General features: G+C 39.7%; 3 protein-coding genes across 4 annotated transcripts; 2 read left to right on the top strand and 1 right to left on the bottom strand.

The window, feature by feature from the left end:
* The first annotated feature begins 1,068 nt into the window (after positions 1-1,068).
* dhfr (dihydrofolate reductase) lies at positions 1,069-5,417 on the top strand. 2 transcript variants are annotated; one of them, XM_034595874.1, is made up of 6 exons: positions 1,069-1,231; positions 1,379-1,428; positions 2,679-2,784; positions 3,804-3,927; positions 4,299-4,414; positions 5,183-5,417. In XM_034595874.1, exons 1-6 carry the CDS (start codon positions 1,140-1,142, stop codon positions 5,262-5,264), a joined length of 570 nt encoding a protein of 189 aa, XP_034451765.1. In that variant the 5' UTR covers positions 1,069-1,139; the 3' UTR covers positions 5,265-5,417. The 2 variants fall into 2 exon arrangements, with proteins under 2 accessions (XP_034451765.1, XP_034451766.1); XM_034595875.1 differs by lacking the exon at positions 1,379-1,428 and having other exon boundaries at positions 1,097-1,231.
* Positions 5,418-6,570: 1,153 nt separating this feature from the next.
* Positions 6,571-11,327, top strand: ankrd34bb (ankyrin repeat domain 34Bb). Its single transcript, XM_034595778.1, has 3 exons — positions 6,571-6,669; positions 9,487-9,753; positions 9,848-11,327. The coding sequence occupies exons 2-3, from the start codon at positions 9,551-9,553 to the stop codon at positions 11,325-11,327; spliced, it is 1,683 nt and encodes a 560-aa protein (XP_034451669.1). The 5' UTR covers positions 6,571-6,669; positions 9,487-9,550.
* A 2,236-nt stretch (positions 11,328-13,563) lies between these two features.
* On the bottom strand, positions 13,564-21,573 carry fam151b (family with sequence similarity 151 member B). The gene is made up of 8 exons (XM_034595847.1): positions 21,557-21,573; positions 21,171-21,412; positions 17,986-18,145; positions 17,689-17,906; positions 15,835-15,970; positions 15,009-15,260; positions 14,340-14,484; positions 13,564-14,261 (listed from the first exon to the last, which is right to left on the bottom strand). The coding sequence occupies exons 2-6, from the start codon at positions 21,289-21,291 to the stop codon at positions 15,101-15,103; spliced, it is 795 nt and encodes a 264-aa protein (XP_034451738.1). The 5' UTR covers positions 21,292-21,412; positions 21,557-21,573; the 3' UTR covers positions 13,564-14,261; positions 14,340-14,484; positions 15,009-15,100.
* Positions 21,574-21,950: the final 377 nt, after the last annotated feature.

Raw genomic sequence — 21,950 nt, 5'->3', positions numbered from 1 at the left:
TGTGTTTTATATACCACTGAAGACACGTAGATTCTGACATGTATTTTTCAGGAAATATGTTATATATTATAACACCAAAATTCAGACTATGGATATTTTGGACCAAATAAATAAGAGTCACCCTTTCCCAATCGGAGACACAGTATACTGCTGGCAGTGTGGAAATTACTTTAAGGGGTTGGGGTAAAATGCACAGAACTTAAAAGAGTTACCTCTGGGAAAAATGGAAAATCTAAAAATGATAAATAATAAAGATCTGTTGATATGTTTGACCCTATGGGGTTAACAGGACTGGTGGAGGTGTTTAATGCCTCAAAATGGCAGAGATCTAATGACACGACTATCAGCTGCCAGAAAACTGGAAAAAAGTACAAATAAATCTTCACTCAACAATATGTCACACGTCAATAGAAAAATACAGCATTTAGGCATCATTTAAGAAAATTATATCTAGACATGTCCTCTGGTCTGATACAGTTAACATGTCAGTGGTGCCTAAGGTCAATATGATAATATATATTTGTATAATAAGTGTATAATAATCATGTAGCGTATAATAATCACAATACAGTAGTAATGATGATGGAAGGATAAATGTAAAACCACAATAAATGTTTAAAAAAACGAATTTGACAAAAGAGCTGGGTAATGAATTTGATTTCACCTAAGAATTATTTATTTTTCAGTTATTTGCCAAAACATATAGAATATGTAGACAGTTAGCCATTAATAGACAATACAGTCCAAATTAAAAATGAAAGGTCAATTAAATTAAAATAAATACAAGTAAAATTACATATAAACAAACAAGTTCATTTAATTTAAATATATATAAATAAAAGAGATGTCAATACATGTGATAAATGAAATCCAGGGTCATAGAAAGTCATTCTTTATAGTAAAACAGTGCATTAACTTTTTGGTAAGGGCTAATGTCTCCATGTACAAATTATATTATATAATAAAATCATTAAAGTTTGTGGAGGACTGATTTGACCAATCATCATTATAAGGAATTATTTTATCCGGAAGAAAGAGGAGGAGGAGTCTTGTCGTCATTTCCGGTGCTTCTGTAAGTGGCTGGCGGGAAGCAGCAGTGTGAACACAGCAGCAGCGTCAGTGTCCAGCTCTGTGACAAAATGTCCCGTATTCTGAACGGAATCGTGGCGGTGTGTCCTGACCTGGGGATCGGGAACAGGGGGAACCTGCCCTGGCACCCTGTCAGACTCAGGTTAGTCACTTTCATGGAAATCATGAAAAGCTTCAGTCTGTTTAACAGACGAGCCGCAGGTTAGCATCTGTTTACACAACAGAGGAAGACACATGGCGGCGGCTCACTGCAGCAGAAACAAATAAATCCTGTCGTCTTCTCTTTCAGCAACGAATTCAAACATTTCAGAAGCATGACAGCGACTCCATCTGAGAAAGGTACCGAAGTTCACCTGGTTCACTATAATCATGCCTGGTTCAGAGGTCAAAGTGTCTTCCACAGTTAAACATTCACTGTTTACAAGTTTATTGAAACCACAGACTGCACGACTGTACACACTAAAGCCTGAAAGAGTTTTATATCCTAGTTAAACATTCACTTTATTGAGGTATTTTGAAACCACAGACTGTAAACATAAGAAACAAATAATACATGAACGTACTAGAGCAGAAGCTGAGATAAACTGAAGTAAGGAAACAGGTTTAGTGTGTACAACCAGACAACAGCTAAAGGATTTACACTGCCTATAAAATATTTGTAATGTAACATTATAGTCATTACACCAAGCTTATTGTGTAAATAGTCTGGATGTAGTATCAGGCTATGCAGTTCCTATGAACAATCACCCATTTTATTTGTATAGCCCATATTCACAAATTTGTCTCAGACAGAAGAGCAGTACATGTTCATGATAAAAGACAGTGTCTAACTTAAATGTAAAAGTATTTATACAAAAAAAATGTCTGAATGAGATGAAGGGAGCAGTAATGGTAGTATATGTGAGGAGGAATATTGTATATCTATGCAATCTAGTTGTAATCATACTCTATCAGCTGCCACCACTATGCATCATCATGATCCTCGATCACGATCGACTATGTGGCCGCAGCAATGATCCTAGATCTGCAATGATAAAGCACAAGGACTTCTGGGAAGAGGTCAACTCCATAACATGTATTGATGAGACATTAATGTTATAAAGAGGGAGAAGAGGAAAGAGAAGCTCCGTGTGTCATGTGTCCTCCGGCATTCTAGTCCTACAGCATAACTAAGAGCAGGTCTAAGACAAGCCTGTACCAGCTCTAACTATAAGCTTTATCGTAAAGGAAGGTTTTAAGCCGACTCTTAAACGTACAGATGGTGTCTGCCTCCCGAACTGAAAGTGGGAGATGATTCCACAGGAGAGGAGCATGATAGCTGAAAGCTCTGGCTCCTACTCTACTTTTAGAGACTTTATGGACAACAAGAAATACTGAGTTCTGGGAGCGCAGTGCTCTAGTGGGGTGATGTGGTACCTACTGTATATATAAACGTTTTTCTTAACAGCCATTTTGTAAAAAAGGACAAATACTTAAATGACATAAAGCCATCATCTCAACAGATGAAGCCAGTGATGTGAACAGCACTTTATATCTACTGATTTCCTTTATAGTATCGTGGAGAGGACTCTAACCTTGTTGTCCTGCAGGTAAACAGAATGTGGTGATCATGGGCAGGAAGACGTGGTTTTCCATCCCGGAGAAGAACAGACCTCTGAACAACAGGATCAACATCGTCCTCAGCAGGCAGTGCAAGTATGTGTCACACACAGTTATAGCTGACGCACGACAGTGTGTACAAATGAAATACACTGTAGATACACTGCAACCTGCTTGTAGTGCTTTCTATTTGACTGAGTTTCTCAGTGTGTTCAGGTTCTTTTGTGAGCCTCTACAGCAGTAGTCCAGTAACCCTGCCTCATATAAATAAACACTGAGTGCTATTAACATGTAATTGCTGGCTGGATTGCATTCAGAGGCCATGTTCCTTTCTTTTTGAATGAATGAGTTAATGCTACATATAATAACAGCAGTGTAGTTATCGGGTGATTGTTACACCCAGGTTCACATCCACAGTCCTGTCTGATTAGGTTCAGACACTTCAAATCTCTGTAATTCATGAATTCTTGTTTGACAGAAATTGTAGTTTGATGAAGTCCAAAAACAATTATCAGCATGAATTGATGCCATTAGAGGTGAGGAAATGTTTTTAGTAATGTAGGTGAAGCGACCCTGTAAGTCAATAAGTAACACGATGGTCAGTTGGCAGGATGTTAGCTGCTCAGAGTCACTTGAGCAGGGGCTACGGGGGCTAACGTGGAACGTGCTTCACTTTGCATCAGTGAACCAGATCAGACCTGGTAATTACATCTGTCCTGAGTGATCAACACCCAAACGCGACCCGTGATCTGATCAGTCCGACCAAATTCAGATGTGGTCTGGGACGGACGTGGCCACCTTCTGTGTGAACGCAAATGTGCTGATGTTATCTGACCCGCTACAGTTTCACAGCATATTTTAACACTTCTCAGTGCACAAACGTTGATTTGTTTGTGGCAACCGTACACTAGGTAAAAACAACAGCATTTGGTCTTCGTGAACAGAATGTTTATTTGCATCTAGAGCGGAGGAGAAACATTCAGGACACATTTTAATACCAGGTGTGAAGAGACGAACGCCGAGCTGTCCACTTGTAATTGGGTCTCTCAGGACGGATGTTAATACCTGGTTTGAACAGGGCCAGTGACCTAATACAACTCCTTGTGTTCCCACAGAGCGCCCCCTGCAGGAGCACACCATCTATCGGCAGACTTCAGCTCGGCTCTCAGGCTCGTCGACACAGAGCTCGCTGACCAGGCCGACCAGGTCTGGGTTATAGGAGGCAGCTCTCTCTACAAGGTACTGCATGGAGCACCCAGGGTGTGCACTGGTCACAAGTGATTTTCTAACAATATAAATAAATAACCACAATGGGGGAGAATTTTAAGTCACAGAAATTCTTACTTCATAAACGTTTTTGGTTTAAAAAAAAAAAAAGAAACTGCTGAAGAAATTGGTCTTTTTTTAAACAGAATTCAATGAAGTGCTTCTGGAAAAAGAAAGGAAATAATATCCAAATACTATTTAATTTAGCAGAATTTTACTGTTTTAAAATCTGATGGTCGTGGTGAACCACCTCAGGATACAATTAAACTCCACACAATCCTGCATCATATACAAACCCCTTTTCTCTCTGTAATAATTATTCCTTGAATGCTTTGGGTTACCAGGAGATGATGGAGAGCCCGGGGACCAGAAGACTGTTTGTCACACGAATACTGAAGCAGTTTGACTGTGACACTTTCCTCCCGGAAATCAGTCCAGACAAATACCGGCAGCTGCCAGAGTAAGATCAGCACACATGTACATCACCATTTTGTGGGTCATTTAGGATTAAACTACAACCACATTCGCAGATGCCGATATTGGGGAGTAGAAATTTACAGATACTGATATATCGGCCAATATATATATTTAAACACTATTTGATTAATGATTCCTAAGAAGTCATTATAAATCCCTTATGACAAAAAAGAAATTGAGGCTTTTTACAGGATATTTTACAGTTGAACCATAACCTTTAAAAAATGATAATCGAGATGAAAACACAATTACAACCAACTATGTAAAACTTGAAGTAAGAACATTAACATGTATTTATGTAAAATGTCAACACAAATTCACATCTTTTCTGCATTGTTTTACTCTGTAAAATACAAGTTTTAATATCGACGTAAATCACAAACATAATATGATATTGATATGTCTGTGAAAGGCAAATATTAGTTAGTTAGGTTTGTATTGTACTAACTAGTTAATTGCTGAGGTCTTGGGGCACAAAGAACGCATCAGATGAGTGAAGAAATCAGATGATCCGACTGCTTTGAAAGAAACCAACAGTTTAAAATAAAACCCACGTTGTCCTTTAATGCTGATGTAAGCTAACATCTGCATCATGGTCACAAAACCAGATTTATTTTCAGTAATGTCTCTCCAGGCGTATCTGGTTAATACAGCTCTTGGCTGTTGAATTTACACAAATAGTGTTGTTGAACCTTTTAACATTCATGTATACACCAGATGGGCTGCACAGTAAAGTTTGTGTCTGCCACAGGTTCCCAGGAGTGCCACAGGAGCTGCAGGAGGAGAACGGTATCCAGTACAGATTTGAAGTCTATGAGAGCATAGAGCCATGAAGAGGAAACATTTTTAAAAAGCCTTGTGATTTTGTAAATGGCACCAGAGTAATGTAACTGCTGGTTTTTAATGTGATTTGTACAGTTGGGTGCTGTCATACAAAGTTGTATTTTCTATATATTTTCTTGCAATAAATTTTGATTTCAGCTATACTGCAGTCATTTACAGGGGGGGATGTAATTATTAGAAAAGGGTTTATCTTAAATACAATCATATTTTATTCGACATTTTACAGCAACACCAGCTAAATAGATTGTTACTGTGTGCTCCTCAGCTGCGAGGGACACATAATCAACTCCAGTTATGGAATCAAAGGCTAACAACTTAAATCTAATCTATTTCTCATGATTTCATCCATCACATTTGGCTACATTGTGCTTCTCTGAGCTGCATCTGCAGCTCTCTGCACCCTGTTCTATATGAAGACACTCTTGTGTTGTCTTGGCTGTTTTGATATACAACTACAAGCAAATTTTTCTGGACATTTTTTAATTTCCTTTACAAAACCACAACATAATTTTTCATATTAGAATTTTGTGTGTAAATTAGACTCCAATTTCTGCTACATGTGCATGTAAATAAACCCAGATCCACAGAGGAATAATTTTCCTCATGGAGGACACAATGAATGCTGGACGAGTGCCTGGGATGGAGCAGACAACAGCTTTGTTCCCAGGTGTATTTCAAGAGATGGCATTGTGACATATCACCTGACATAACAGCACATATGTTGGATTACATTCCAGAGCTGAGTTTGATGTGAAAATGTCCGTATAATGTATCAAGTTACACAGTAAACAGGAAATTGTAAGAGATGAATCAGTATGAGGAAAAGAACAGTAAATTTAAACCTCATGGGTTGTGTGTTCACACATAGGAGAAAATATTTTTTCTCCTCAAGTTAGAAAATCTAAATCAATCTCAGGCCAATAGGTGACTTCTATTTTACTCCATCACTAACTTCAGAATATAGTAATGTGTCCTCAAAGTGAGTGAAAATTCCTGTTGTGTAATCCTCACCAAAACAAATCTGTCTGCAGCCTTGAACTTTTCGGTGACGTCAGCTGCACCATTGTCATCGCGCACATCTTAAGTCTAAATACGTGAAGGTGAAAAAATTAGTCGTACCTGCGCAAATGCTTCACCAAAGACCACCGTCTGCTGCTCATAATAGGATGTGCTGTCATTGGCTGCGTGCTTCCTGCTCCTCAGCAGCCATAGGCCAGCCTCTCGCTCTCATCTGATGAATATCTGTCTCCACACTCTTCACTTTCATCAGTCATTCCCCTGCACGGATGTCTGCTCTCCACACTCCTCCTCAGCCTGCACAGCGACGCTGACCCATCAGCTGTAGGGGTCCTGCAGTTTGAACAGCCTCCATGGTAAAGAACCAGACACATCCAGGTAAGTTTGTGCACATACCAACGATAACCTGAAGTGTTGAAAGTAGTGTCAATGTTAACAGTTGTGCTTTTGGAAATAATCTTATATTGTGTTGCTGCATTTGTGTGCCATACATTTTCTAAAATGTTCTCTTAATTATGCAGTAAAAATTATACGTATAACAGTAGAAATGATGATAAACACCTCATCATGCTCAAGTCGGGAGGATACAACTCATGTAAAACCGTTACTTCTACCTCAAAAAACGTTTTACGGCCTTGAAACAGGACTCGTCACTGAGGATGTTTCATCCTGGTTTGGTAGACAACAATGTGGTATATCCAGTAAATAATGCATAGATAATCATCTGCTTGTTCTGATAGCCACATGTAATCATAATTTTGAATATGTTCATGTGGTAAATGACAGGCAGCACAGGATTCTTTTCATTAAAATTGTCCTTGCAGGGTTATTTCTGTCGCTTTCAAAAAAAAGAATATATTCCTGGTACATAAAACCCCAGTACTTTACTTGGATAAATAATCATACTGATGTCTTTACCTGAGAGAATGGAATGAAACATATCTAGCCTTCACTTGTGGAGTAATGGTAAGGAATGACATTTTCTCTGCGGTCTCTGTCATTAGCTATTCTGTCTGTTTTGGTGCGAGCTGAAGGCCAGGCTCAAAGAAGCACAGATGAGGCTGAATGTCAACCAACTGAACAGGCTGCTAACAAAGGTTAAACCCTCCTGATCTCCACATATACAGCTTTAGTCCTGCCTAATTAACCATTACAGCATTGTACAGATAGTTACAATAGCACTAGGTTCAGTAATGCATACCCATAAAGTTAGGGGACTTATGAGAGGCAGATTGAAGGAACAATGTTCAACCTCTGTTCAGAAGAGCACAAGATATCTCTATTTGTAGTTGTTATGTTGCACCTATAGTTGTGTTTAAAATGTTTAGTTCCTTTATTTCCCATAATGCTATCAATAGTATCTTTATGTCCCGTCCCTGTTGGGTGAATCCCAGTGTCTTCAAGCACCCAATTTGTAAAACAGGTTAGTTTCCAATCTCCTGTGGTTAATATTATTGGTTATTTTATTGGTTACAGATTTTACACACTAAACTATTAACTTCTAAAATATGATTCAGTGTTACAGATCAAACAAACAACAGTTTATACCGCAGTTAAAATGAGCTCCTCTCCAACCAGTTACACTGGTGAAATGTTGCTAATGTGATGCTGCATTAAAAACAATAGCTCAATTATATAGTATCTACATCTCTGATGGTCTAAATCAAGCCATGCTGTATATTTCACAAGAGCTTCAACAATCAGCCCACAAACTCTGCTCTCATGTTGTTTCAAACATTTTAGTAACAATTTATAAAATTACTTAAAATTGATGTTTAATGTTCAATGTTTTGAAAACTTAAAATGTTTGGCGTTTAGATTGGTAGTAGGATAGTTTAAAGGGGAAGTCCAGTATTTTTCAACCTTGGCCCTATATGTTTATAAATGTGGGCACGTACAGGAAATGAATGGCACTTTTGGAATCTGTGTACTAAGGGCCTGTCCCAATTCACCCCTTAGCCCTACCACTAAAAATCCATGAAAAGTACAGTTTTACATTCACCCATTCACACACACATTCATACAGTGTATCTATGTGCAGCACTTCTCTATGGGAATAAGCTATTTAGGGTTCAGTATCTTGCACAACTTCGGCATGCGGACTCGGCCAAAGGCAAAATCTTTTGTAAGTACCATTCTTTTACACATCCACATTTATAAACCTAGAACCCAGGTTGAAAAATACCAGTTTCCCTTTAACATTAGCTTAAAGAGTTAGTGTGAAGGCCATAAAGCACAATATGGCCTGATCATTAACAGTATTACACATGCATGTAACATTGTGGAGGTGATATCATTGGGTAAAATCTAGTTTCAGGATCAGACAGACGTGCAGTGATGGGACTTTATCTGTTTGGTTAATAAAGGTGGTCTCTGTTAGGCTAGGCTACGGCACAATCAGGATGTACAGATAATTCAGATGCCACAGTGTATACACTGAAAAGTACACCAACACTTTGACCACTTAAAATGTGTCATCTAATGTATTCACGTACATGCGTACCCAACTGACACACACACACTCTACTCTCAGTCACAGTTTGATAGATTCTGAGAAACTCAAGGGCACACACACAATTTGCTGCAGGAATGAATAGTGGCTGTTCAGGAGAGGATGAAAATCTATTTGTGTTCTCATGTCTGATGCTGGAAAAAGGACCGAACAGATGTTGTGCCCTTAACTGTCGCTTTTGCGTCGCTTCCCATCTTCTGAACAAACAGCTGATGGAATGTTTGGAGTTTTAACTGTTACCATTGTGAAACCTCATTGTACACTGGCAACTATACAAGGAATTCTTGAAGTATTTTACAAATGCAGACATGTGCGTCATCTTCAGAGTTCAAGGTTGAAAAAGCAACATCACCTCAGATATAAAGACATATGTTATCATTTCTATGGGCTGTGTAGGTGAGTGCCGTTCATATAAGGGCCTCACCTGCAGCAGCAGAGTAACAGAGAAGAGCAAAGACAGCACATCAGACGAGCATGTATCGTAAGTATGCCAATATTTCTGTTTGCAATCTGATCGTAATACATGCAGAGAAGCCTGGGAATGAGTTTGTGATTGTGGATCAGAGAAAAAAAAAGATGTGAACTTTGCAGTTTATCTGAGGCTCTGACTTGAGGACCCACAATGTAAAGCCACCAACAGCTGCCCACCTCATACCTGAGAACTTCCTCTTCCTCTATTGCAGGCACTCGGCTGTGGATCTCCCATCAAACACTGAAGGTGAACTGAAGTTATCAAAGATCCTTACAATGGATGAGTCATCAGAGGTTCGAACAGATGGCAATTCTCTGCTAAAGGCAGTGTGTCTGAGTCGTCTGCGTCTGACTCGGCTGCTCTTGGAGGGCGGGGCCTACATAAATGAGAGTAACGAACATGGAGAGACACCGCTTATGGTAGCCTGCAAGACACGCCACACAGATTCCCAGAGTGTACCCAAACACAAGATGGTTCGGTAAGTTCATGATTGGTGAAAGTACGTGTTTTTTGTTGAGGATTACTAGCTTCCACTTTCTTGGTGTAATAAATGTGATCTTCACTCCCAATAGGTATCTTTTGGAAAGTGGAGCTGATCCAAACATCCAAGACAAGACAGGGAAAACGGCTCTGATGCACGCATGCCTCGAACAAGCTGGAGCTGAAATCCTTTCACTTCTTCTGAGCAGTGGAGCTGATCCAACTCTGGAGGATCACACAGGATTATCAGCATTGGTTTATGCAGTCAATTCAGGAAACAGGGATGTCCTCAGGGTCCTCCTGGATGCCTGCAAGGTGAAGGGTAAAGAAGTTATCATCATCACCACCAACAAACTGCCATCTGGCCATCAGGTGACTAAACAGTACCTCAATGTTCCTCCACCTCCTGACCTCGAGGAGCGTCTCCATTACACTCCACCTTGTTGCATGTCTGCATATGAGGTCCAGCTGCAAACCTCTCCAAAGGGCTCCTCAGTGGGTGCTTCCCCTTTTCTTGGCCACAGGGATTCCCAGTGTTTATGCTCAGGGCCTGGCATAGTCATATCTCAACCAGGTTCTCCAATCCAACATCCTAGTCCTTTATGTGTTCCTACAGTGGATAAGCGACTTAATCTCCACAGACTACACTCGGAGCCTCGGACCAAAAGTCCTTCCCTGCTGCTCCAGCAGAGCCAGACCTGCTCCCTGACGGAGGAGCCAGTGGAAGTTACAGCTGAGGAGGACTGGTCTCTCAAATTCACCAGCTTTGCAATCCATGGAAGACCTCCTGCTGTTTCACGCCACCTCAGTATCGATGTCAAAGAAACAACAGGGCTACTGAAAGCACTAGAGAACACGCCAGGACATGAGAATAGGGGAGGAGGTGGAAGAAGAGGCTTTGGTAGAAAGATGTCATATGACAGTGCTGCAAGTTCACTGCATTTTACTTCACACCCAAACCTGCATCAGGACAGTGTCCCCTTTCCTCATGAATCCAGTCCTTTGGAGGAAGATTCCTCCCTCTGTCTTAGACAACTGAATGTTTCAAGTCTAAAAAATGTGGTCCGTCGGCGGAACATTGGTATGAACCACTACAGTTCAGACTCTCAGTTACCACAGTTTGGCAGCAGAGAAAATAGCACCAAGAACAGTGGTGGAGCTGGAGTGGGATCAGAAAGGCACAAGTTAGTCAACAGCAGGTCCTCCACTCTCTCAGGATCCAGGGAGTCCTTGGAGAGCGCAGCCCAGAGACGAGACACAGCCAGGCTTGAGCGTAGAGGCTCAGGGACCTATCTTCTGGATCACATTGCCCACACTCGCCCTGGATACCTTCCTCCCCTGAATCCCCATGCTCCCATACCTGATATCGGGGTCAGCTCTAGCACTTCCCACCCTTTGAGTGGAAGTAGTAAGACGCTGAATGGTGTAAATACAGGGTCAAAGCCTATTCTACCATGTGCACCTGTTTTTCCGAGGAATCTAAAAGCCAAGAAAATGCTGTGGAGACGCCACTCAATGCAGAGTGAGCTTATAAATCAGCTGGTCAACTTTGAGGAAACTTTTGGCCACTAGTATAGAAGATGTAAGTGCTTTTGTCCATATCATACATTTCTGTACCATACATGTGGTACCATTGCTGATGCCAGTTCATGTGACCTCGGTATGAAACTCAGTGCGAAAAAAGAAACTAAACAAATGTTTCATTTTCTAAATTTGCATATGCTGAAACAATTTTCCTCAACAGCTCCTACAACAGAAAAGTTTCAAAAGTGAGAAATAATATTGCAAATATGAAACACAATTCAATGCTTACAACATGGTAGTTCCAGAAGAGTAAAACACTGCATTAATGTACCAGTCTCAATATGTAAAGCTCACACAGATCTGCTGGGTCTTTAGTCAGCATGTCTAGTCCAGTGCATGTCAACGGTTGGCACCTACAAATCTCTCCATCCCAAGGCTACAAGAAAGATTAAGCTAAAATGACATGCATACGGGTGCTGCCACTTTTGACATCATTTGGAGTTAGAATCTGCACAGTAGTAATCGTAGAGTAGAGCTGCAGTATCGAGGTTCCACCGATACACATGCTTAACCAATGGCAAGTCAGTCTTAGATGTCAATCATGACTTTTCATTTTTTATAGCATCAAATTATTGATACAAAAAAATTATACAAACATGAACATTTGAACATTTATTTGTCTACATTACATGCAGTAAGACATTGTCTTGTTTGTCAGTGATGGTGTCTTCTATGTATACTGGCATTATGCCAATTGGTTTGTGTTATAAGAAATACCTAAAATCATGGAAACCATTTTTGCGAAAGATTTATTTGATGTGTTCTTTGCCTTTTAACCTTTTAATTCAGCCCATGTCCTCTTCACTAACATGGAGGAGGCAGCAATTTATTATCCATACTCGAGCCAGCCACCAGGGAGCAATGAAGATGGTTTGGCTTCACTTTTGGGGAGCTGTCATTCTGTCCATCTTTATATACAGTCAATGCTGAAATAAGTATAATTGGTCCCACACAGTCATGAAACAGATTTAAAGCAGCTGAAGTGACTTTGAGCAGCTTTGTCAAACCTGACTGTTGCTCACTGCTCCTCGCGTATTTAATTAATGCTGATTGAGCGGCTTCCCTCTGTTCAGCGCACAGGAGAAAGAACCCAAGTATTGTTGCTTGCAGCTAAGGTAAATATATATAAAAATATATTATGTATATCAAGTCTTATATTTTCATTTTACAGTGGCATTATCAATGTATAATTGTTTTGCTGGCCTGAATTGTAAAGATACATGTATAATAATCAACAACATTCACCTGTACTTCAAAGTTACAACTTTTTATACTGAAACAGTTGTCAGGGGTGTCATAAATGATGTCACAGCATATCAAGGAGCTGTGCGTATGTACATAGGCTACAGGACTTGAAGATTCTTCACCTCTCACCCATAAGGCTTCTTCTTGATTCCCGGTACTGAGCTGTCTTTATGAATGTGTCTGTTGTCTACTATAGTGGTGTGGGTTTAGTGAAGGTGCTCCGGTTTCCTCCAACAATAAAATAATACATTTATTATATCATTCATCTGGCTTTATTGTCATTTTTTTATAATAAAATATATTCCTTATCAATTTCCACAAGGGGGTCTCCTCTCCCTATAGTTTTACTTGTATTTGCTATTACTGTCCATATGCAGTATGTTTTCATTTCCATTATCTTTAACATAGTCGAGCTATTTCATTGGGTGTATTGGATGTATTTCATTTGTCAATCATTTGTCTTTGTGTGTGATTTTTTTGTACATGAGAAAGACTGTGTGGTCAATATGCTGTTTTTTGTTGTTTTTAATCATCGAGTCATAATAACTATACTATATAGTAAGTATAATAATATTTTACTACTGTAAAAGTAGTTTGGAAGTCCATGGCTTCATTTGTGGGCAGTAATTGTCTTCCTGTGCACCAAGAACACCGCTCAGATCCAGGTCATGTTTCCCTACAGAGTGGCCAGAAGCAACACTTTAGTGGTACATTCAACCTTCAATGTTCCTCTACAAACTGTGTAGTATTATACTCTGTATTTTCAGTAAAGCTATTCAATTGAAAATGAGTTGCTTTGTATCAGGATGAGTCACTTTAAGTTATGATGATGTTATATTTTGGTGAACATTGTGCATAAAGTGAAAACAAGGTTGCTTCGGACTTTTTCCTCAGCGTTTTATTTGCAGAGAATAAAAGCCGTTATCAGCAGAGCTCTCACAGCAGAACTGTGATGCCAGTGATAATGAGACCAAACAACTTGAGTAAATATTTTATTAAAAGAGGATTGTCCCAGGATCCATCTCACATCCATACACTGTAAACACGATGCTGTTAACATCTGCTGATGTCTTCAACCTCACAGTTTGATAGAAAATCATCTGACAAATCTCTGCTCAACACAGATCATCCAAACTAATATTTCCCTCCAGCTCATTGACACCAGTTAGAGGACAAATACCATTTCCATTGACATTGTTCACTACAATGTCTTAGTGAGTGGATTATCTGAACTACTCAAGTGCATTCGTAAAGTCTGAATTAACCAGATGTGATACAATACACATACAGTATTTGGTGGACTTATTTACTTACTTCATTGTTTAGGGTTCTATGTAATATGTAAAGTATAAAAAAAAATCTACATTTGAAAACATTCCTATTCATATTGTCTCTTGTACTTTGTCACTTGATCTCTTAACCATAGTTTTAAATGGAAAAATGGTCTGTGTATTTAAAAAGAGCCTTTATAGCCTTCATGACCACTCAAAGCACTTTACAGTACAGGTTTTTGCCATTCCCCAATTCACACACACATTCATACACTGCATCTATGTGCAGTACTTTGTCTATACTTTGGCATGCGGAGTGAGCAAGACTGGGATCAAAATACCAAATTCTGGTAAGAGGATGACCACTCTCCCCCCTGAGCCACAGCTGCCCAATCACCACTGTACACTACTTTATACACTGTACTTACTATTACTTCTATTTTACAGCTTCAGTTTCTAATTACTTTGCATATAAAGATTTTACATCTGAAGATCAACTTGATATCAATGTAAAATAGGTGCATTTTCATACAGCACATTAAACCAATGTACTGCTTTGATACCAAGTATCAAGGCATTACATCAGCTACAGCTAAAACAGCTACAACAGTGAAACACTACTGCTACAGGCAGCTCTGGTTCAGGAAGTAGAGCGGGTTGTCCACTAACCAGAAGATCAGCGGTTCGATCGCTCTCTCCCCCATTCCACATGCCAAAGTGTCCTTAGGCAAGATACTGAATCCCAAATTGCCCCTGACAACTCCAGTGGTTAAACTTGTCACCTGTGACTACAGTGATGTACAGGGGTACGCCATGACCCTGTCACTAAAATCAACTTTGCTGTGTGTGGTCAGACGGGAAACAGACTTTGTAACAGAGACTTCATCAATATACTTCACTTTAGTTCCTCTTGTTAAGATCCTGAGTGATTCTGATATTGCCACTAGAAATGTAACTCAAAGGTACATTTTGGAGGATTTGTCAGTGGCTGTTTGTAAACACACTATTCAAAGATGGCCCCTCTTCCCCAGCTAAAAGACAGAGCAAAGGGCAGCACCACCACACACTTCTAGTGGGTAAGAAACCCAAGTTATGCATTAGGGAAAGGTCTTAAGACTTAAGTCAACTCCTTGAGTGGTCCTGACTCCCCTGGTTAGACAGAGCCAAGTTTCACAGTCCTCTCTCTCCACCTGGGGGCATCAGTCGTCTGTCAGAGTTCAGAAAACAACTTGGTTTGCAGTGTAGTTATTCTAAGTGATTGTCTCCTCCTGTCAGACTGAGCTCTGTCCTTTGACAGTCAGGCAGGTCATAGTAGATTCTACTAATGTCAACATTTTTTCTGTAGGGCATTAAGTCCTGTGGTGAAAATATGTCACTCTGGCTGGTCCACACAGTTAGACTGTACCTGTGAACGACATGGGACATCATAAACATTTCGGTGAGATATGTCAGCGCCACAAATAATTACTCATTCAAGATGTTATCTGTGGCTATCTGTTACCATAATTAAAAAAAGACTTTTCTCTACTCTTAACCTGAACTGTTATCAACTGTGACATCGGGCTCATAGTGTGTGTGTGTGTGTGTGTGTGTGTGTGTGTGTGTGTGTGTGTGTGTGTGTGTGTGTGTGTGTGTGTGTGTGAATGACACTGGATCTGTTCCTTTGTTAACCCACAAGCAAGCAGTGGATTCAAATCTTTAGCTTTAATAATTGCAAATCTTAGATGCATTAACTTTGCCATTTACCTGTTGCTGAATCAAAAAGTGTTATTTGAGTATTTTTATTATCAAAATTGCTCCCTTTCCTGAAAAATATTAAAATGCACTGATGGCCCAATATATTCTGTTTTCTAAGTCAACAGAGGTTGAGAGCAAAGTTAGTACAACCCACATTTACAACATGGCATAATGACGTAGTGATGAGGCAGTGATGAAGTAATGTTGATGTGACTGACTGGCCTCACCATGTATATAATTACCTGTCTGACTGCTGCAGCAGCCATGTGAGCTGAGAGAACGACTGGGCCAGGAGAGCTGCACGTACTGGGAAGGTGACTGGATGTTTCAGGGATCTACATATCTCCTCAATCACATGCACCATATCCCAGCTGTATCCTGGAAGAAATGAAAACAAAACATCAATGGATGCCTACTCACGGTATCTACAGTTTTACAAACCATCTACTGCAATTCTTCAAATAATGACCAGAGCCTTTGTTTACCTCAACTGCTTAAGGTTATAGGTCTTATTTGGTTGTTTTCATCCGCACCTGTTTAAGTTAGCAGTGTGCTGTTACTACAAATTCAACATTCAACCGTTTCAAAGTAAAAGCCCTCTAGTATTTCAGTAGACAAACCCTTACAGGTGAATACAAAAATATATATATATTTTTCATCAGTTATTTAAGAAAGTGAAAATCTAATATATTTTAGACTCATTACAAGTCAACTTAAATGTTTTAAATAAATTATTTTGATTTCGATAATCACGATCTACAGCTCAAAAAAACAACAACACTTATCTCAGAATATTTGAATTTGAGTATGGGTTTAATTATAGTCTTGGTTAGGATGATAAGTTTACAACATCATGCTCGAAATCCTTTAGACTGATGTTGGCTTGCTGTGTCAGAGTGGTGACTTTTAATGTCTAGAATCTAGACCAGTGGTCGCCAACCCATCGATCGCGATCTACCGGTCGATCTCCCAGTCTTCACTGTCGATCCCCCAACTCTCTGGACTCACTGGCTGTCGTCGCGCCGCAGATCAGCTGTGTGTCGGTTGTCTGTTTTTCACACGCGCTGTGTGTCCGCTACTGGCGGTGGAGTTGCAGGTTCTTGTCCTTCAAGAACAAGTTGGTTTATGTACTAAACTAAATGTCAGGACTCTACGGTATGAAGATGCGCATCTTTCGGTCTGTCGATAACAATCAGAACCCCAATGGAACAAATGATTGGATTCACAAAGTGAAACGCTGTAGTGCTTTTACTTTGAAACGGGTTCGGAAAGTGTTGTAAATACATTTGTGTCATAAACAGATAAACATTGTGGTTCACAGCAGAATAAACAGAGAAAATGATCTTTCACCTGAGTTTTAATGTTTATCCAATGAATTTATGTCACAAACAAATGGTTGCAACACTTTCTGTATGCCTTTTTCAAAATAAAAGCACTCCAGCATTTCTGTTGATGGAATCCATTCCCTTGTTTAAAAAGTTTTTTTTATTGTGAAATATTTGCAGGAGTGGAAGATGCACAGCTTCATACTGTGTAGTACTGGTATTTATTTGAGTACAAGGGACTTCTTTCATACAAGGCAATAATCATATTTGTGGCCATATTAAAATCAAAGCCTATATGTAAAAACATTGTGCTGCAGTAGCAGCTCCTCTGCACAACATGATGTGGAACTGAGAAGCTACATATTATGGATATTATTTTGAATATTGTGCATTGAATAGAAAAAGTTGCACAACTGCCTCTCTTTGTGTATATTTATTTCTTGTACATTCAGCCTTTAACAGAAATTGCAAAATATAATAAATATGACCCTCCTACGTGGGTATTTTGGAAGATATCAGGGTGGTAGATCTCGGCTTACGTTTGGAATTAAAAAGTGATCTTGGGCTCGAAAAGGTTGGTGACCACTGCTCTAGACCTTAGTATGTACAGTGCCTTGAGATAATGTATGTTATAATTTCGAGCAATACAAATAGAATTTAATTGAATTTTCTCACCTGCTGAATCTCAACAAAAGAGAGTGAAGACTTTGAGGAGTTAACTTGATACAGATCTACATGCAAACACAGCCAATGGTAATGAAGTGTCATCACCTGGGTTGTCTGTCCCAGCAGTCCATCCTGTCGTCCAGCCGAGGGAGAGCACAGCGTGAGTGGGGAGAGTTGTCACGGCAGAAAGAAAAGCGTGAGGGTCCAGAGGTGTGGCCCGTCCACCAGGACCAGAGACAATATCTGCGTTGATCCACACAGGACGGCTCAGGTCAGGCAGCACTTTCTCCAGCAGAGCCACAGATGGAGACACTGCCTCCAGGCTGCAGGGAGAGTTAACCACAGGGTTAGCATCACACACAAAGCAGCGCATTAGTTAGAGGGAATAGAAGGGAGTCTCACCTCTTAAAGTCAAGTTTTATTCCCATGTGGTGCTCTTTCACTGCTTCCAGCCACTCCTTCAGTGTGATGTCGCTGTCTGTGTCAGGGGGGTGTGCCATGATTGGCTCTTTGGGGTCATGACCTCTCATGATTATGTCTGCCTCAATCATATGAGTGGGACCTAAGGGTCACAGTTGGTCAAACTGGTCATTGAAAAACCCATTAGCTGATATTATACCAAGACTTTTGAAAAACAATATGCACAATTTGCATATTTGATTTACTCATTTAGGGTTGTGTATATTTAAACCTACACAATGGGAAGTTTTTATTGTAAAAAATAAGTTGAACAAACTAAATCCTTCTTCCTTTAATGTTAATGTTGCACAATTGATTTGGTGTTGGCTATATTATCATAATTTTTATTATTAATAAATATACTAATGAAATATACGTTGTGAACTTACTTCAGTTTGTGTATCAGTACTTGAACATCTTTAGGAAATTGTAACAATATTGCGTTTACACTGATAACTGTGATACTCTAGTCATATGATAAGTCTTTATAATAAGCTTTGAATTATTCCTTACTGTAAGACGAACAGGTCAAAGTCACAAATCCACGAGCTTTAAACTAGTTTCTCTGTCATTCTCACTAAAACTGAGAAAAAAAACTCACTATGTCGCTCTGTGTCAGTGATGGCTGGTCCGTTTTTTGCAGCATTTTATCCTGATGTATTGTGCAACTTATATAACTGACTATGTCATTATGTATGTAAATTAACTATAAAATGAAAAAATCTATTCATTCAGTATTTAACATGTATCTAAAAAGGACTCCAAGTCCAATGATACTAGTTAGTCAGCAGGATTACACAAAAACTACTCCACTGATTTCCATGATATTTTGTGGAGAAGTGAGGCATGACCCACCCCTCTGACCCCCTTCCGTTAACATAGTGAGATAGGGAATAATGTAGGGATGCACGATATGGATTTTTAACCGATAATTACATACTCCACATGGCCGATACCGATAATAATTTCACGTTTCTTAAGAAGAAGTTCATGGCGTGTAGTTCATGCACACCTGAGGGTAAAACTGCAAAATATAGTAAGCAAATATGGATGAATAAATATTACAGTTATAACAGTTCTGACTCAGTTCTGAGTATACATTTAGTATTTTAGTGAAGTGCATCAGAAAACTTCAAACAACTTTAGGTGGAAGAGGAAAATTTCTCCTTCAAAAAGACTTTAAATGAAATATTTTGACATCTCAAATAAGACATGTCAATGTATTAAAATACTAATTCAGATAAAATACTGAGCTGCAAAGCTAGTCGCCAGCAGCTTTAAGTTTAAGAGTTTGTAAGTTTTCACATGGTTCATTTAATAAAGATGCTGAAAAGAACCAGTACCATCTCTGGCTGTGTGTGGGAGAACCCGGTGGCATGGTCTACTGCCACAGAGGCGCCCAATGTGGGGCTCCACGCAGCCAGAAACGCGGACCGGCGAGCGGAGATGGCGCGGGTACTGTTGGCGGAGGACTTCGGAGCGATATAGATCGTGCATCCCTAGAATAATGTATGGATTTTGAAGAAAAGAATCTGACATATTTAGAAAACTGATATCTATGAGTGTGTGAAATGATTGAATTTAAGGAGAGTTTTGGGACAAAATGCACTCCAGTGCCAGTCTAATTGCCTAACGGATTACTCTGTTAAAGTGTACTGTTTAGTTTATAGACAATCCTGCTGAAACTTATGTAGTCTAAGAGAAGGCCCCTCCATTCATCCTGCCTTTCTGAAGCTTCAGTTTTTTGCTCAGGCTTGTCTAGAGAGTTGTTGATTCAACGTATTTAGAAGTCTGTTGACTTGAAGTACATGGAGAGGTGTGTGAAGTTCTCTCTGGCGGTATATCTGATAAACTGGCAACTGAATGTGTATGGAAGGTTAAAATAATATGCCCAACTCACACAGCCTGACAAACCACCATAGATTTAAATCAGTGTCTCTGTGACAAGGAGTCAACAACACTGGACCTTAGAGGGTAGGATTAATAGGTGGAAATGCTTCTAATATGTAATAAATGTTCAGATAACTTGATATTGGCCTAGTCCCACCAGGATATGAGCACTTATTTTTCATCTCATTGGGACTGTAGTGCTGTAGTTTTGGATCAATTCATCATGTAGGAATCATAAAATCAACAAAACGTCTGAGCATGACTGAGGCACGCATTTGTATTTAAGCTCTAACTAGTAACTTCTTTCTTCTTGACAGATTGATCTACAGATTATATTCTTGATTATCTGTCTGATCAATAAAATGAATTCTACATTATAGCAGTACAGAGGAGAGATAAGCTGCAAATCGTCACATTGAATAAGTAAAAGATTGTGTTAATATATCAGTTTCTCCTTTTATCTAATGGATCAGTCAGTCAGCTCTGCTCCACATACATTCTCAACAGGCAGTTTGATGACTACAGTGTCTACAGAGACAGACTACAGTCAGCTGTAGTGTTATACTGAAAGCAAAGTTTTATAGTGTTTATAATAATCAGCGTTGCCACAGGACCAGTATTTTATTAGTCTATATGATCTGGTAACACATGTATGAATGACACAATTAACTACCACCGACAGTGAAACAGGTTTTTCTACAAACTGACATAATGAGAACAGTTGGCTTTTATGTCAACACCAATGAAACCACCAGGAGGTGAGCAGAGTGCAGTCATGGAGAGAATGTATCATTTTAACTTCTGCAGCCACATTTCAGCATTTAAAAGACAGCTGGTGATTAGGAAACAGATAAAACGGTTTGAAAATAAAGTTTGTTCCTTGGACCAACACAAAGTCTGATTTAAAGACACATAACAGTGCCTTCAATTTTATTTGTAACATCAAATGAGCTGATATCTTGGGAAGCCCTATTTCTGACAATGAAATAAAAAAACAAGGCCTTGATATTAGAAACACAAAGTTATAGTTATAATATAAAACTTTGAAGCTCTATTTTATACTTTTTATCTCATAATAGCATGTGTATTTTATATTATCGAGGATGAATTCCCATTTTCTTTCTCTTTCACTGGTGGAAATGGTCTTCAGCAGACCAATGTGTGGTGAGCTGGGTGGAGGTGTTATCATGATAAAGTCCATCAGTGATGTGATCAGTCATGTTGTAGTGGACACACACCTGTCACCGCCTCGTGCAGTCTGCTCCTTCTGTTCACTGCGTGACACCATCTCACCTCAGCACCGTCCCTCCGCCTTATCTGCCTCCGACTCAACAAGTAGTCCAGAGTCCCGTCACACATCCTGCCTGTGAACTCAAGAGTTAATGGTCGTGTCCATGTTCACCACCACACCAGAGCCATGACACGCAGCTCAGCTGACTTAAGCGACAAGAGTCCGCCGTGATGTTAGCTAACAGGACATGTGTGAATAATATCACGGAGCGCAGCTGAAAATAGTTCGCACACTTCACATGTTTCTGTCCTTTCACTTCCAAACAACATAAAATGTAAAACAAGCGCTTCAAAGGAAACCAGTGAGACAGAAGTTGAAATATTAGTGTCTCACCTCCACTAAGAGACACAAGCTCACACGGTCACGTCAGCAGTGAAATACACACTCCACTTCCGGTTAGGCGCTTTCAAAATAAAAGAAGGGCCACCTCCGGTGGGAGGCCCTATTGTATTTCGAAGGATTTGTATTTCCCTTTTGGGGCTTTTTCAGGGCCTAGACATGCTCAAATTGTTACCAAAGTTTGCAGGGAATTCAAAACCCCAAAAAGTAATTGTATTCTGGAGTAATTTGAAATGGGCGTGGAAAATTGGCTCAACAGCGCCATCTAAGGAAAAGCCCCTCAGTTAGCTTTCACCGATCTTCACAAAAATCGTAGCCCAGGTGTATCATGACCAGACAAACAAAAAAGGTCAGAGGTGCAATTGGAAAAAAGCAACAGGAAGCCTGC

Source organism: Hippoglossus hippoglossus, chromosome 9 (genome assembly GCF_009819705.1).
Source record: "Hippoglossus hippoglossus isolate fHipHip1 chromosome 9, fHipHip1.pri, whole genome shotgun sequence".
NCBI lineage: Eukaryota > Metazoa > Chordata > Actinopteri > Pleuronectiformes > Pleuronectidae > Hippoglossus > Hippoglossus hippoglossus.
Note: the sequence above shows the minus strand (reverse complement) of the source record. Positions and strands in the feature narration are given on the sequence as shown.